Source organism: Mobula birostris, chromosome 23 (assembly GCF_030028105.1).
Source record: "Mobula birostris isolate sMobBir1 chromosome 23, sMobBir1.hap1, whole genome shotgun sequence".
Lineage (NCBI taxonomy): Eukaryota > Metazoa > Chordata > Chondrichthyes > Myliobatiformes > Myliobatidae > Mobula > Mobula birostris.
Window position 1 is genome coordinate 48,636,622 of NC_092392.1, and position 16,619 is coordinate 48,653,240.

Sequence of the window (16,619 nt, forward strand, 5' to 3'; positions counted from 1 at the left end):
TTTCAGCTACTTCGGTCTGGCTATCAGTACCGCAGCATTAAAGCCAGGACCAACGGGCTATGGGACAGCTTCTTTCTACAAGCCATTAGACTTATAAATGCACATGTCTGTACATTGTGGTGGAGTCATAGTGCAAAGATTTTTATTCCCTCATGTTGCGGGACGGATGTAAGTTTTAAATAAATTTTGGATTCTAAATTCTAAAAGTACCCATTAAGTTCATCTGCCATTTCTTTGTCCCCCTTTACTACCTCACCAACATCATTTTCCAGTGGTCCAATACCAACTCTCACCTCCCTTTTACTCTTTATATAACTGAAAAAACTTTCAATATCCTGCTTTATATTATCGGCTAGTCTGCCTTCATATTTTACCATGATGAAGTGCTTTGAGCGGTTGGTCATGGCCAGAATCAACTCCTACCTAAGCAAGAACCTGACCCACTGCACTCGGACTATCACCACAATAGGTCTACAGTTGATGCAAAGTCACTGGCTCTCCACTCGGCCTTGGATCACCTGAACAATAGTAATACCTACATCAGGCTGCTAATAATTGACTACAGCTCAGCGTTCAACACAATCATACCTCCAGTTCTAATCAAGAAGCTCCAAAACCTGGGCCTCTGTACCTCCCTCTGCAAATGGATCCTTCGGCTTCCTCACTGGGAGACCCGATCAGAAATAACATCTCCCCTTCACTGACGATCAACACTGGTATACCTCAAAGATGCATGCTTAGCCCGCTGCTCAACTCTCTCTATAACCTTGACTGTGTGATTTGACACAGCTCAAACGCCATCTATAAATTTACAAGGAGGCGTTCGGACGTGATATACAGTTCAAAGGTCTTGAGCATCCTAGATTTTTGTTATATGGTTTCAGGTGGTACGGCCTCCACAGAGCCCAGATCTCAACATCATCGAGGCTGTCTGGGATTACCTGGAGAGACAGAAACTACAGAAACAGCCAAAATCTGCAGAAAAACTGTAGCAGGTTCTCCAAGATGTTTGGAACAACCTACCAGCTGGTTTTCTTATAAAACTGCGCAACAGTGAACCTCAGAGAATTGCAGGTTGAAAGGCAAAGGGTGGACACACCAAATGTTCATTTGATTTAGGTTTTTTTACTGTTTACTGCTTTTTATAGTCATTTTTTGACATTTTGAAACTTCTAATTTTGATATTTTTGAAAGCATCTTCACTTTACATGTGCCTAAGATTTTTGCACAGTACTGTGGATCAGCTGGTTGAGTGGTTCCACAATAAAAACCTTGCCCTCAATGCCAGTAAGACCAAGGAATTGATTGTGGACTTGAGGAAGGGGAAGTTGAGGGAACACACACCAGTCCTCATCGAGGGATCAGCATTGAAAGGGTGAGCAGTTTCAAGTTCCTGGGTGTCAACATGTCTGAAGGTCTATCCTGGGCCCAATGTATTGATGCAATCACAAAGAAGGTACAACAGCATCTATATTTCATTCAGAGTTTGAGGAGATTTGGTATGTCAATAAAGACTCTAGCAAATCTTGACAGCTATTCCATGGAGAGCAGTCTGATTGGTTGCATCACTGTCTGGTATGGAGGGGCCACAGCACAGGATTAGAAAAAGTTGCAGAGTGTCAAACTCATCCAGCTGCATCATGGTGCTAGCCACCCCAGGGTCAAGGCCACCTTCAAAAGGCAGTGCCTCAACAAGGCGGCGTCCATGATCAAGGACACTTGTCATCCAAATCGTGCCCTCTTCTCATCGCTACCACCAAGTGGTCAAGAAGTATGAAGACACACACTCAGCATTTTAAGAACAGCTTCTTACCTTCTGCCATCAGATTTCTGATTGGACAATGTACACTACCTCAATATTTTTCCTCTCCTTTTGCACTACTAATTTTATTAATTTATACTGTGTGTGTGTGTGTGTGTGTGTGTGTGTGTGTGTGTGTGTGTGTGTGTATGTGTGTGCGTGTGTGTGTGCGCGCGCGCGCCCCCATGTCGGCTACTCAGCAGAGTGTTATACGGCCAGCTACATCATGGTCGACGCTCAGCTGGAGGGCTGAAGAAGTGCTATAAGGATCAGATGAAGAATGCTTTAAGGAAGTGCAAGATCAGACTCGAGGACCTGGAGGATGTTGCAGCTGACCGTACCACTTGGCGACAGTTGTGTAGGGACGGGGTTCGTATTCTGGAGATGGAAAGACAGCAGAAGAGAGCCAGGAGAAATGCAGCCATGGTTGCCACCACTACTACATATACATGTCCCACCTGCAATAGAGCTTGTGGGTCCAAGATAGGACTGTATTGTCATCAAAGATCTCACTGTTAAAGGAGTGGACGTCGTCATCGGATTTCAATGGACAACCGAAGAAGTGTGCCTGTGTGTGTGTGTGTGTGTGTGTGTGTGTGTGTGTGTGGCATGTGTGTGCATGTGTGTGTATCCATGTATATACAGTTGAGGTCAGAAGTTTACATACACCTTAGCCAAATACACTTAAACTCAGTTTTTTACAATTCCTGACGTTTAATCTTAGGAAACGTTGTCTGTCTTAGGTCAGTTAGGGTCACTACTTTATTTTAAGAATGTGAAATGTCAGAATAATAGTAGAGAGAATGATTTATTTCAGCTTTTATTTCTTTCATCACTTTCCAGTGGGTCAGAAGTTTACATACACTTTGTTAGTATTTGGTAGCATTGCCTTTAAATTGTTTAACTTGGGTCAAGCGTTTTGGGTAGCCTTCCACAAGCTTCTCACAGTAAGTTGATGGGTGCAGGCACAGCCAGCCTTCAGATATTAGGCAAGGTCATACGATAGCAAACAACTAGGTTATTGATCATTACAGAATGTCTCTCTGGTGCTCCCCACTCCCTCCCCTCTCCCTTCCCCTTTTCCCAAGCATGATTCCCCTCTGCCCCCTTCCCACTCTCACTCCAGAAATGGAGACCCATATCAGAATCAGGTTTATCATTACTCACATAGGTCATGAAATTTGTTGTTTTATTGCAGCAGTACAGTGTAATTCATAAAAATACCACAGTACTGTGCATGATTTCTTCGGCACCCTAGCTAGATACAGTATATGTGAATAAGACTCTATATGGACTTTGAGTGGTTGGTCTGTTGCAGTCTGAATGTCACTCAACTTTTCTTTGTTGTTTTCCCCAAAACCTTCAATTAACCATTGGTAATTAATAGAGTAGTTGTTCAGAACTAGGAAAAACTAGGACTGTGCAAGTTAGTTTTCAGTGCCAGTTCTGAAGAGCGATCAGTGGCCTGAAAGGGTTAATGTTTCTCCACACATGCTACCAGGTCTGCTGAGGCTTTCCAACTTTTTCTGGTTTTCATTTTGGATTTATGGCATCTGCAGTTTGTGACTTTCCAATGAGGTATCGGTGCTGGCACTTGTGTGAGGGCCCTATGCTGTCTTTACCAGGCAGTTAGCCAGGGTGACTCCATACGCCTGGAATTTTAAAATGAGTAAAGATCCAGGGAGCTGATGTCAATTCCTCCATTTGTGGGGGGTGGCTGGGGAAGAACTGAACTTCAATTTCTCCTTGAAAATCATTTTGGAGAAATATTAAAGTCACAGGAAGTGCCAGTTTGAAAATGAGGAAGTCTGGTCTAAGGGAATGGAACTTCCTCACCCAAAGGATAACAGATTTATCATGAGGATAATAACTAGGGAGTGTTTTGGAGCAGACAGAAATAATTCATTCAGGAAACAATTGGGTTAAATTTTGGACGAAAGAATTAGGGAATGGAGGTATTAAATGAGACAGCAAATGTTCCATTTGATTTTTAACGTCAGATCTGAATGGAAATGCTAGAGAATTAACCCACTAAGGTCAATGTGTATTCAAATAAACTAGTGGTGTGCAGGTATGTTTCAATAACTGCTGATAATTTCTTAATTGTTACAGAATCACAGAGCACTACAACACAGAAGCAGGCCCTTCAGCCCATCTAGTCCATGCTGAACTATCATTCTACCTAGTCCCATTGACCTGCACCTAGACCTTAGCTCTCTGTACCTCTCCCATCCACATACTTATCCAAACTTCTCTTAACTACTGAAATTAAACTCGCGTCCACCAATCCACTGGCAGCTCATTCCACACATGCACCACCCTCATGTTCCCCTTAAACATTTCACCTTTCACCCCTAACCTCGAGTTCTAGTCTCACCCAACCTCAGTGGAAAAAAGCCTTTCTTGCACTTACCCTATCAATACCCCGCATCATTTTGTATACCTTTATCAAATTTTCCCTCATTTTCCTAAAATCCAGGAATAAAGACCTAATCTGTCTTCACCGTTCCCTGTAGCTCAGGTGCTCAAGTTCTGGCAACATCCTTTTCCCAGTATCTTTCAGCTGAATTTTCCTGGTTCTCTTTCAGTGTTATTGATATAACTGCATAGATGTTTTAAGCAGTAAAATTGCAGAAAGCAATGAGCATCTGTCGACTTCATGTGGCTCTTCAGCTGCGTCCATTCACCTTTCAGTTTGTTTAGCAGACTGCGTCAGATCTCAGCTGACGACACAATTCTCCACTGAGTGCCCTGCAGAAGACATTTTCCATGTCTGTCCTATCACGCAGGACCCCCACCATGCTCCCTTCTCGCTGCTGCCATTGGCAAGGAAGGACAGGAGCGTTAGGTCCCACACCACCAGGTTCAGGAAGTTATTACCCTTCAACCATTAGGCTCCTGAAGCAGCGTGGGCACTGAACCGATCACTGTGCATAACCTACAGAGTCACTTTCAAGGGATCTACAAATCATGTTCTCAGTATTATCTGTCTCTCTATTTTTTTTTTGTATTTGCACAGTTCGCCTTCTTTTCTACATTGGTTGCTTGTCAGTCTTTCAATTCATTTCAAGTTTAGTTGTCATTTAACCGCACATGAATAGTCATGAACGCAACCAGATGAAACAGCGTTACTGTGGGCTCAAGGTGCAAAGACACATTACCAACGGTCACACACAGTAAGCACACACAAGATCACAATCACGTAATAGGAGTCCCGAGGCCCACTTCCCCCCACCCCCCCACACCGAGTCGCCACAGCTGGAAAGAGGATATCGGTAAAAATACGACGCAGAATAGAGATATATATAGTATATGTATGTATCAGTATTATCCGATATTTTGATGACAAACTGCGCTATCTTCATCAGGCATCATAAGGCATCATCCCTGATGAAGATGGCGGAGTTAGTCATCGAAGCATCATTTAGTGTCGATACCTGTACCCAGCTGGAGACCCGAGAAGAGTTTATTTTTTATATACACCGGGAAAGCCCTGGATCCTTTTTGTTTGCATTTTAACCTATTTATGTGTTTTCTTTGCTCGTAGAGCCTGCTTCTCCCAAGTCACTCTTCACTGTGAACAGAACGCGGTCGTCTGTGACCCTCCTGTGGGTCGAGGAAGGGGTCACTGATCATTACAGGGTCATTTGTAAACAGGTGGGATCAAAGAAGGAAGCAAAGGTTGGTTGTGCACTGTTCACCTTCGTGACCATTATATCAGGAAATCTGAACCCAGATTTGAAAACAGTCAGGAATGGGGAATCAAACACAAACATGTTCGATAAAGGCTAATGTTACACCCCAGTAGAACTGTGGCTGTTTCTGAGCTCACTTTTAATCCTTTTCATGATTAGAACATAGTCCCAAATCTCCTTTAGAGTCCAAATTAGAAAATTAAGTCTCACTCACCAGCTCTTGCCTCTTCGCCTTTATCTCTTTACGCCAGCTATCTGCTCAATATACTCCTAGTGCTGGTGTCAACCCAAAACATCAACCATTCTTTTGTCTCCATACATGCTGCTTCACCTGCTGAATTCTGTAGGCATTTTTTTGTCCCCTCCAGATCCCAGCCTCTGCAGTCCTTTGTGGCTCAAAATTAAGTTCGAACTTGACCTAGTTCAATATAATTTCACAAATCTGAAAATCTTTCTGACGTCATTAGAATAACACTTAAAAGAAAGTGATTTGTGTCATGACATCAGTGCTGTTCATAGTTATGAACGTGGCCATCTACTCTAATTCCAAATTGCTGTGCTTCTCCTTAATGATTTAGCTTTCTTTTCAAATACTTAATTGAACCATTGCAATCTTAGTCCAATAGCTTTTGCGATAAAGTACTGTATGTCTTATTAATTCTGCTTCTAGCTTTCCTCCTCATAATTCATTATTAAAGCAAAATCTTTTTATCATCAATTTGCCCTTTCACAGAAACAACAGTTCATCATCTCCCCACTTGGCTTCTATATGAGGATTCTGTTTTGTGTTACCTGGTACATACATTTCCTTGTCTTGGTAATCTCCATTGTGGGAGCCATGGTTTTGCTATCCCATTACAGTAGAACAGAGATATTCTGGCACATTCATTGATACTAGAACAGCAGATTTTCTGGACATTCCCAAAAAAGGAGGTACTTGGTCTGCTGAAGGCTAGGTCTGTGGCGTTCAAGTCTGGCGACCCAGACCTGTACCAGAAGACCAGGTATGATTTGCAGAGGGCTATTTCAAGGGTGAAGAGACAATTGTAAATGAGGTGGCAGACGACATCGGATGCGCGGCAACTCTGGCAGAGTCTGCAAGACATTACTTCCTACAAAGCGAAACCCAAAAGCATGAATGGCAGCGATGCTTCACTACCAGATGAACTCAACGCCTTCTATGCCCGCTTTGAAAGGGAGAACACAACTACAGCTGTGAAGATCACTGCTGTACCTGATGACCCTGTGATCTCTGTCTCAGAGGCTGATGTTAGACTGTCTTTAAAGAGGGTGAACCCTTGCAAGGTGGAAGGTCCCAATGGAGTACCTGGTAAGGTTCTGAAGACCTGTGCCAACAAACTAATGGGAGTATGCAAGGACATTTCCAACTTCTCACTGCTATGGGCGGAAGTTCCCACTTGCTTCAAAAAGGCAACAATTATACCAGTGCCAAGGAAGAATAATGTGGACTGCCTTAATGATTATCACCCAGTAGCACTCACATCAACAGTGATGAAATGCTTTGAGAGGTTGGTCATGACTAGACTGAACTCCTGCCTCAGCAAGGACCTGGACCCATTGCAATTTGCCTATCGCCACAATAGGTCAAGGCAGATGCAATCTCCACATGGCTTTAGACCACCTGGAAAACACAAGCACCTATATCAGGATGCTGTTCATCGACTATAGCTCAGCATTTAATACCATCATTCCCACAGCCCTGATTGAGAAGTTGCAGAACCTGGGCCTCTGTACCTCCCTCTGCAATTGGATACTCGACTTCCTAACTGGAAGATCACAATCTGTGCAGATTGATAACATATCTTCCTCGCTGACGATCAACACTGGTGCACCTCAGGGGTGTGTGCTTAGCCCACTGCTCTTCTCTCTGTATACACATGACTGTGTGGCTAGGCCCAGATCAAATACCATCTATAAGTTGGCTGACAATACAGTCATTGTTGGTAGAATCTCAGGTGGTGACGAGAGGGCGTACAGGAGTGAGATATGCCAACTAGTGGAGTGGTGCCGCAGCAACAACCTGGCACTCAACGTCAGTAAGACAAAAGAGCTGATTGTGGACTTCAGGAAGGGTAAGGCACATACCAATCCTCACAGAGGGATCAGAAGTGGAGAGAGTGAGCAGTTTCAAGTTCTTGGGTGTCAAGATCTCTGAGGGCCTAACCTGGTCCCAACATATTGATGTTGTTATAAAGAAGGCAAAACAGTGGCTATACTTCATTAGATTATGAAGACACGTAGACCCCTTTTATTGTCATTTAGTAATGCATGCATTAAGAAATGATACATTATTTCCTCCGGTGTGATATCACAAAACACAGGACAAACCAAGACTGAAAAAACTGACAAAACCACATAATTATACATATAGTTACAACAGTGCACAATACCATAACTTGATGAAGAAAGTCCGTGAGCACAGTAAAGTTCGAAGATTCTCAAATGTCCCACATCTCACGCAGTCGGGAGAGGGAAGAAAAACTCTCCCTGCCATGCTGACCACAATCCGACTCTGAGTCATCTGAAAACTTTGAGCTCTGATCAGCTCTCCGACACCGAGTACTGAGCGCCATCTCTATCCGAGCGATTCGACCTCTTTCTCGGTCACCAAAAGCAGGCAAGGCCGGGGATTTTGAGGCCTACCCTCTGAAAAATTCCCGACCACACAGTAACAACAGCAGCGGACGGGCGTTTCAGAAATTCCTCCAGATGTTCCTCTGTGATTTCACGTCCATTCTCCATCAAATTAGAATTGTCCACGGCCCCTATTTAACAGATATGACATCATTTTTTCACTGGAGCGCTGCCATCTTCTCCTCCCACCCAATTGAAGAGATTTGGCATGTCAACAAACACACTCAAAAACTTCTATAGATGTACCGTGGAGAGCATTCTGACAGGCTGCATCACTGTCTGGTATGGAGGGGCTACTGCACAGGACCAAAAGAAGCTGCAGAAGGTTGTAAATCTAGTCAGCTCCATCTTGGGCACTAGCCTACAAAGTACCCAGGACATCTTCAAGGAGCGGTGTCTCAGAAAGACAGCGTCCATTATTAAGGACCTCCAGCACCCAGGGCATGCCCTTTTCTCACTGTTACCATCAGGTAGGAGGTACAGAAGCCTGAAGGCACACACTCAGTGATTCAGGAACAGCTTCTTCCCCTCTGCCATCCAATTCCTAAATGGACATTGAACCCTTGAACACTACCTCCCTTTTTTTAAAATACAGTATTTCTGGATTTTTTGCACTTTTTAAAATCTATTCAATATACATATACTGTAATTGATTTACTTGTTTATTATTATTATTATTTTATTTTATTTTTCTCTTCTAAATTATGTATTGCATTGAACTGCTGCTGCTAAGTTAACAAATTTCACGTCACATGCCGGTGATAGTAAACCTGATTCTGATTCTGACATTATTTCGAGTAATGTTCCAACACATTTTTCATTCACATTTTTTTTTAAGATGTTGCAAAGAATTCTGATAAATTTTCTGGGGTACCTGGTAATTTTAACAGGGGCATAGGAATGGGGATTCTGATGAGTTGGAAGGGAGCGTGCCAACATTACCTGGTGGCCCTATTGGGAGCTCCAATTGGTTGAGAGAGGACCATCAGGATTTGGCTGCATATATCTGTCAGGAGACCTACAGGCAGGAGTGTGGCCTTCTGCAATGCTGTGAACATTGTTCTCTGACTGCAAGGGTCTTGTTGCACAGAATTTATTTTATCTTTGACACCCTTGGTAAGCAGCAGTTAACAGGATAACACAGTATGTTCAACACAGCCTCATCTCCACTGAAACATCTGAAGTTGTCTGAATCTATTCATCAAAATGAGGAGCAAGACTGAGATAATGTGAGCTTGACATTTTTTCACCCCAATGAACCCTGTCTTCCCTTTTCATTGGCCTCCAGCATACTAGCTGAGATTGGGAAGAGGTGGTTTGAGCTTTTGGTTTCTATTAGTGTTGCTGTAAAGCGGTTGCTGGGAGCTGTCTGGGAGTAGAGCACGGACAGATTTTGATGACTTTTTAAACCCCTCAGTGAGTACGCAGCCAAGAACTGAAGTCAGCAGTGTTTGTAGTTGTGAATTTCAATTTAAAATCTTGAGCATTGTTTTCAGGGTTACTTCTTTCATAGCGAACAATGAACCCCCTTTACAGTAAATTTAATGATTTTAGCTTAGTTCTTGCTTTATTTAAATGATTGGCCGCCACTTCTCCTTTTTGTTTCTTTATATAACTTCGCAACATTGCAAGTTTATACTTTGAAGTTGGTGATGACTTCCTACAATAACTCGGAAGATGACGCTTGTTAAATATTGTAAATTGTAGTTAGTCAGCTGCAGTGTCTGCCAGTCCTCAGATTCAAGGAGCTATTGTAACAAGTAGGTGACAGTTCTTTATTTTTTTAGTATGAAAAACAGTTAAATGAATGAAAGGAATATGTCTCTGTTGGTTAACAACAACCGTTTGTTGAATGAATTGGTCCGGAGGTTATTAGGGCACAGTGAAGCAGGACTACCATATGAAGGCATGCTTCACTTATCGTCACAGGCACGTCAACAATACTATTGGAATTATATTACTTTATTGTAAGGGTTGGTACTGTACTTGTCCTACAAGTAGTGGGGATTTGAACAGAGCAAAAATGATCTTTGTGGGTTGGCCCTGGAATGGATTGTTGTACAATTCCAGTTTGATTTGCCTTGGGGTTGAGTGTAATCCTGAAGTCTGATTGGCTCCGTTTCTTTGAAACCATAATTGAAACGCAGAACCTCGCACAGCACACCATGCCTCGTTTCTGTGTGTCCGTGACTTGATGGCAATATGACTAAAAGGAAGCATTTCTGTGCCAACACTACCTGCCATAGTTCAAAAGTTTAAAAGTTGAGCAGGCAACAAATGGAAATTTCAGCAAATAGATGTAAGGAAAAGAAATTTTTTTTATAGTTTTGCAAAGTCTAATTTCCCATTGGCAGCTTCATATCTGAGTACTTTTGCCCATTTTAAAGAGAGCAGTTATTCTAACCATTTTGTTCTGTACAGATTGTTTCAGAGAATATAACATACGCATAGATAAGATGAAGGAGTTTTAACTATCAATTAATAAATGGAATATGGTGTACTCTTTAAGATGAAAAACTGATTTAAAAATTACAATGACCAGGTGCACTCTTTTAGGAACATGGATAAACTCCGGGAATACCTTGGGTGCATTCACGTAGTACAAGTAAATTTGGGTACATATCATTAATTATCCAAGGAAGTACTATCCATTAAAAAAAAGATGGACCATCACATTTTCAGCTTGTCCATTTTGCTACCAGACAAAAAGGTTAAATGAACACTATGTATTGTGTAAATTACTATTGCGGTATATAAGTAAAGTGTTTTTTTTGTTGAATATTTGTATACTAATCAGCAATGCACTAGGAATGTGGTGGGAAGTAGAAACAGGAGAGATGAAGTAGATAAAGTTCTTGACCATCTCCAGAATCAGTTCCAAAAATTTGTTGTCTGTCCAGCACTTCTTGGGGTTGGGTAGGAACTTTGAAATGGAGGAGAAAGATCTGTAGGCATCAGAGATGTAGAAATGATAAAGGAAGTTCTGCTAAAGGATTGTAAACAATGAGCATCCAAATCCAAAAGCTGAACTGCAAAGGTAGTACTGTAATCTCCAAATTACTGCTGGAGGCACATACAAATTGGCATGGAGTCAGTCAGTCAGAGAAGTGATTTGTGGCTTGGTGTCTGATGTGAGAGAAGTGTGATTTAAGTCATGGGGCATTGACTCCAGTACCAGGACAAGAGGAAGCTGTTGCTTTGGGACGGGTTTCACTTGACTTGATTTGAAACCAGTGTCACAGAGAATCAACTAGCTGGAGTCATTGGTCAGGCTTTGAATAAAATCGATGGTGCAGGAGGTGGTTTGAGTGAGGGGCATTTTAGAAAGAGAAAGAATAAACAAGGGTGCAGGGTAGCAAAATGCAGCTTAGCAGAAAGAGATGGAGCATGCAGTCACAGAGCAGGAAAGTAGTAGGTGGACCAACTGAAGGCTCTTTATTCGAATGTATTTAGGAATTGTAACAAGGTAGCTGAATTTAATGGCATCACTACTCATTTTGCTACCTAGAGAGTTGCAAGGTAGCCAGGAAGGACCTTAAGAATGGACTTAGGGGAGCTGGAAGAGGACGTGAGCAGACCTTGGTGAGTAGAATGAAGGGAAACTCAAAGGCATTCCACATGTATGAGGATGACTAGATTGAGGGTAGGACCAATCCGGGATAAAAGGCAAAACACATGCCTGGAGCCAGAAGGGGTAGGTGGAGTCCTCAATAAATACTTTACTTCAATATTCACCAGTGAGTGGGACCCTGACAAATGTGAGGGCAGCATAAAATAGGATGATAAGCTGGAACATGTCAATGCTAAGGAAAAGGGTGTGCTGGAACTTTTGAAATTCATAAGATAGGTAAGTACTAGGGACTCGATGTGATATGCCCCAGGTTATTAAGGGATGCAAGGGAAGATATTGTTGTCGGTTGCAATGGGACATCGACAGGATCCAAAGCTGGTCTGAGAAGTGGCAGATGGATTTCAATCTGGAAAAGTGTGAGTGATACACTTTGGAAAGTTGAACTTGAAGGTAGAATGCAAGGTTAACAGCAGGATACTTAGCAGTATGGAGAGACAGAGGGATTTTGGGGTCCAGGTCCGTAGATCCCTTAGTTGCCTCGCAAATTGATAGGGTGGTTAAGGTGTATGATGTGTTGAAGTTCATTAGTCAGGAGAATGAGGTAATGTTGCAAATGTATTTTAACTTCATTTGGAGTCTTGTATTCAGTTCTAGTCCTCTCATTATAGGAAGGAGTTGGAAACTTTAGAAAGGGTATAGAGGAAATTTACCAGGATGCTGCCTAGATAGATAGCTTCTCTTAGGAGGATAGATTGAGCGAGCTAGGGCCTTTCTCCTTGAAGTGAAGAAGGATGAGAGGTGACTGATAGAGCTGTATAAGGTGATAATAAGAGGAGGTATAATTTTAAGGTGATTGGAAGAAAGTACAGAGGGAATCTCAAGAGGTAGGATTCTTACAGAGTGGTGGGTGTTTGAAACTCGCTGCCTGGGGCGGTGGTAGAGGCAGATTCATTATGGACACATAGAAACTCTTAAATGGGCACACGTTAAGAACCAATTGTTCTCTATCCTGAACATCCAATCCGTAACTGTTGCAAGTGTAGGGCTGGACCTTCAGGACAGAGAAAAAGATTTTATTACCAAGAGGGTTGTGATTCTTTGGGAATCTCTAAACGAGGAGGCCATAGAGGCTCAGTCATTGAGAATATTCATGACAAAAATGGTTATTTATTTTGCTTATGAGGGGCATCAAGGAATTTGTGGTTAGTGCAGCAAAATGGTACTGAGGTGAAGTATAAATGGTTGTTTAGAGAGTGGCAGAGCAAGCGCATGGGACTTGATGCCTTTAACAGTGCTTTAAAAAGGATGGGGGGGAAGGGATGAGGGGTGGCATTACTGGTCAGGGATACTGTTACAGCTACAGAAAGGGTGGGTAATGTAGCAGGATCCTCTCTTGAGTCAGTATGGGTGGAAGTCAGGAACAGGAAGGGAGCAGTTTCTCTATTGGGAGTATTCTATAGGCCCCCTGGTAGCAGCAGAGATTCCAGGAGCAGATTGGGAGGCAGATTTTGGAAAGGTGCAAAAATAACAGGGTTGTTATTGTGGGTGATTTTAACTTCCCTAATATTGATTCGCACTTGATTAGTTCCCATGGTTTAGACGGGGCAGAGTTTGTTAAGTGTGTCCAGGACGGATTCCTGTCACAGTATGTTGACAGGCCGACAAGGGGGAATGCCATACTAGATCTAGTATTAGGCAGCATACATGATGTTTAGGAAGCAAGGATCAGATGGGTCTATTGAGGAATATAGGGTAGCAAGAAGGGAGCTTAAGAAGGGGCTGAGGAGAGCAAGAAGGGGGCATGAGAAGGCCTTGGCGAGTAGAGTAAAGGAAAACCCCAAGGCATTCTTCAATTATGTGAAGAACAAAAGGATGACAGGAGTGAAGATAGGACCGATTAGGGATAAAGGTGGGAAGATGTGCCTGGAGGCTGTGGAAGTGAGCGAGGTCCTTAATGAATACTTCTCTTCAGTATTCACCAGTGAGAGGGAACTTGATGACAGTGAAGACAACATGAGTGAGGTTGATGTTCTGGAGCATGTTGGTATTAAGGGAGAGGAGGTGTTGGAGTTGTTAAAATACATTAGGACGGATAATGTGGGCACGTGGCCAAGTGGTTAAGGCATTGAACTAGCGATCTGAAGGTTGTGAGTTCGAGCCCCAGCCGAGGCAACGTGTTGTTTCCTTGAGCAAGGCACTTAATCACACATTGCTCTGCGACGACACTGGTGCCAAGCTGTATGGGTCCTAATGCCCTTCCCTTGGACAACATTGGTGTCGTGGAGAGGGGAGACTTGCAGCATGGGCAACTGCTGGTCTTCCATACAACCTTGGCAAGGCACGTGCCCTGGAGAGTGAAGACTGTCCAGGCACAGATCCATGGTCTCGCAAGACTAACGGATGCCTTACGACAGATAGGTCCCCGGGGCCTGACGGAATATTCCCCAGGCTGCTCCACGAGGTGAGGGAAGAGATTGCTGAGCCTCTGGCTAGGATCTTTATGTCCTCGTTGTCCACGGGAATGGTACCGGAGGATTGGAGGGAGGCGAATGTTGTCCCCTTGTTCAAAAAAGGTAGTAGGGATAGTCCGGGTAATTATAGACCAGTAAGCCTTACGTCTGTGGTGGGAAAGCTGTTGGAAAAGATTCTTAGAGATAGTATCTATGGGCATTTCGAGAATCATGGTCTGATCAGGGACAGTCAGCATGGCTTTGTGAAGGGCAGATCGTGTCTAACAATCCTGATAGAGTCCTTTAAGGAGGTGACCAGGCATCTAGATGAGGGTAGTGCAGTGGATGTGATCTACATGGATTTTAGTAAGGCATTTGACAAGATTCCACACAGCAGGCTTATTCAGAAAGTCAGAAGGCATGGAATCCAGGGAAGTTTGGCCAGGTGGATTCAGAATTGGCTTGCCTGCAGAAGGCAGAGGTTGGTGGTGGAGGGAGTACATTCAGATTGGAGGGTTGTGACTAGTGGTGTCCCACAAGGATCTGTTCTGGGACTTCTACTTTTCATGATTTTTATTAACGACCTGGATGTGGGGGTAGAAGGGTGGGTTGGCAAGTTTGCAGACAACACAAAGGTTGGTGGTGTTGTAGATAGTGTAGAGGATTGTCAAAGATTGCAGAGAGACATTGATAGGATGCAGAAGTCGGCTGAGAAGTGGCAGATGGAGTTTAACCTGGAGAAGTGTGAGGTGGTACACTTTGGAAGGACAAACTCCAAGGCAGAGTGCAAAGTAAATGTCAGGATACTTGCAAGTGTGGGGGAGCAGAGGGATCTGGGGGTGCATGTCCACAGATATCTGAAAGTTGCCTCACAGGTAGATAGGATAGTTAAGAAAGCTTATGGGGTGTTAGCTTTCATAAGTTGAGGGATAGAATTTAAGAGTCGCAGGATAATGATGCAGCTCTATAAAACTCTGGTTAGGCCACACTTGGAGTATTGTGTCCAGTTCTGCTCGCCTCACTATACGAAAGATGTGGAAGCATTGGAAAGGGTACATAGAAGATTTACCATGATGCTGCCTGATTTAGAGAATATGCATTGTGATCAGAGATTAAGGGAGCTAGGGCTTTACTCTCTGGAGAGAAGGAGGATGAGAGGAGACATGATAGAGGTATACAAGAGATTAAGAGGAATAGATAGACTGGACAGCCAGCACCTCTTCCCCAGGGCACCACTGCTGAATACAAGAGGACATGGCTTTAAGGTAAGGGGTGGGAAGTTCAAGGGGGATACTAGAGGAAGGTTTTTTACTCAGAGAGCGGTTGGTGCGTGGAATGCACTGCCTGAGTCAGTGGTGGAGGCAGATACACTAGTGAAGTTTAAGAGACTACTAGACAGATATATGGAGGAATTTAAGGTGGTGGGTTATATGGGAGGCAGGGTTTGAGGGTCGGCACAACATTGTGGGCCGAAGGGCCTGTACTGTGCTGTACTATTCTATGTTCTATGTTCTAACTGCTTCAGTTTCTTTTATTCTATTTACCACGTGCAGTGACTGTTCTGTATTACAAATGTAATATATATATTATAGTCAAGATAATAAAAGGATTGAGTTTAGTTTGTAGCACTGCACACGTTTACATTGCAAGAAGTCAGAGTTCCCTTATCTTTTCAGAAAGAAGAGGCCACAGTGTACACACCCATTGTTACACTCTCCAATCTCGTCCCATCGACCTCCTACAACTGCAGCGTGACCAGTGTCAGCTACGAACATTACAGTGCTCCAGTATTCATCACCGTCTCAACAGGTACGCCTTGTTAAAACAAGTTTAAAAAAGACTTGCTTTTCATTAGGAGGTCTTACAGAGATGATAAACGATGCGTTAAGTTTTTGTCACAAGCATGGAGATCATCAGTCCATAGTAACAACCAAACTTCTAGTTGCAGACGTCAGTTCGAACATGGTGGTGATTTCTGTCTTGGCAATTCTAAGTATCCTGCTGATAGGACTGCTGCTGATCACACTCTTTATTCTTCGACGTAAACACTTGCAACATGCCAGGTACGGAGTTATTTGCTGCATGCACTTTAAGGTGAACATGAAGTTTTGCAGACACTGAGGTTATTTATTAATGTTTTACAGGAATTGTGGAGCAGGAATATTTGTCAACTTTGCCACTCTGGAGAGAGACGGGAAGTTGCCTTTTAACTGGTATGTTTGAAGGGGAAGTGAAAGACCGCTCCCGAATAATGAAAATCATCAGTTTTAATTCTGTATTTGAGTTCAGTTTGAACAATGAAACTTTAAATCCTCAGATGAACACAGTGATGAAAACAAATGTTCAGATGCTACTAGTTATCTTTGCGCATGGAAATAAGTCATTCTGTATGAAAATGTTACTGAAGTTGGCCTTGAACAGTTTGCAATATCAGTGGGAAATTTCAG

General features: G+C 43.1%; 1 protein-coding gene across 3 annotated transcripts in view; it reads left to right on the forward strand.

Moving 5' to 3' along the window:
* The window catches only part of ptpro (protein tyrosine phosphatase receptor type O), a 164,866-nt gene that overhangs the window by 111,382 nt on the left and 36,865 nt on the right, over window positions 1–16,619 (forward strand). For all 3 annotated transcript variants that reach the window (XM_072241183.1, XM_072241181.1, XM_072241182.1), the window contains 4 exons: window positions 5,349–5,482; window positions 15,849–15,981; window positions 16,115–16,235; window positions 16,317–16,385. In XM_072241183.1, the coding sequence (XP_072097284.1) occupies window positions 5,349–5,482; window positions 15,849–15,981; window positions 16,115–16,235; window positions 16,317–16,385 (457 nt within the window). The remainder of the gene's footprint in view (window positions 1–5,348; window positions 5,483–15,848; window positions 15,982–16,114; window positions 16,236–16,316; window positions 16,386–16,619) is intronic.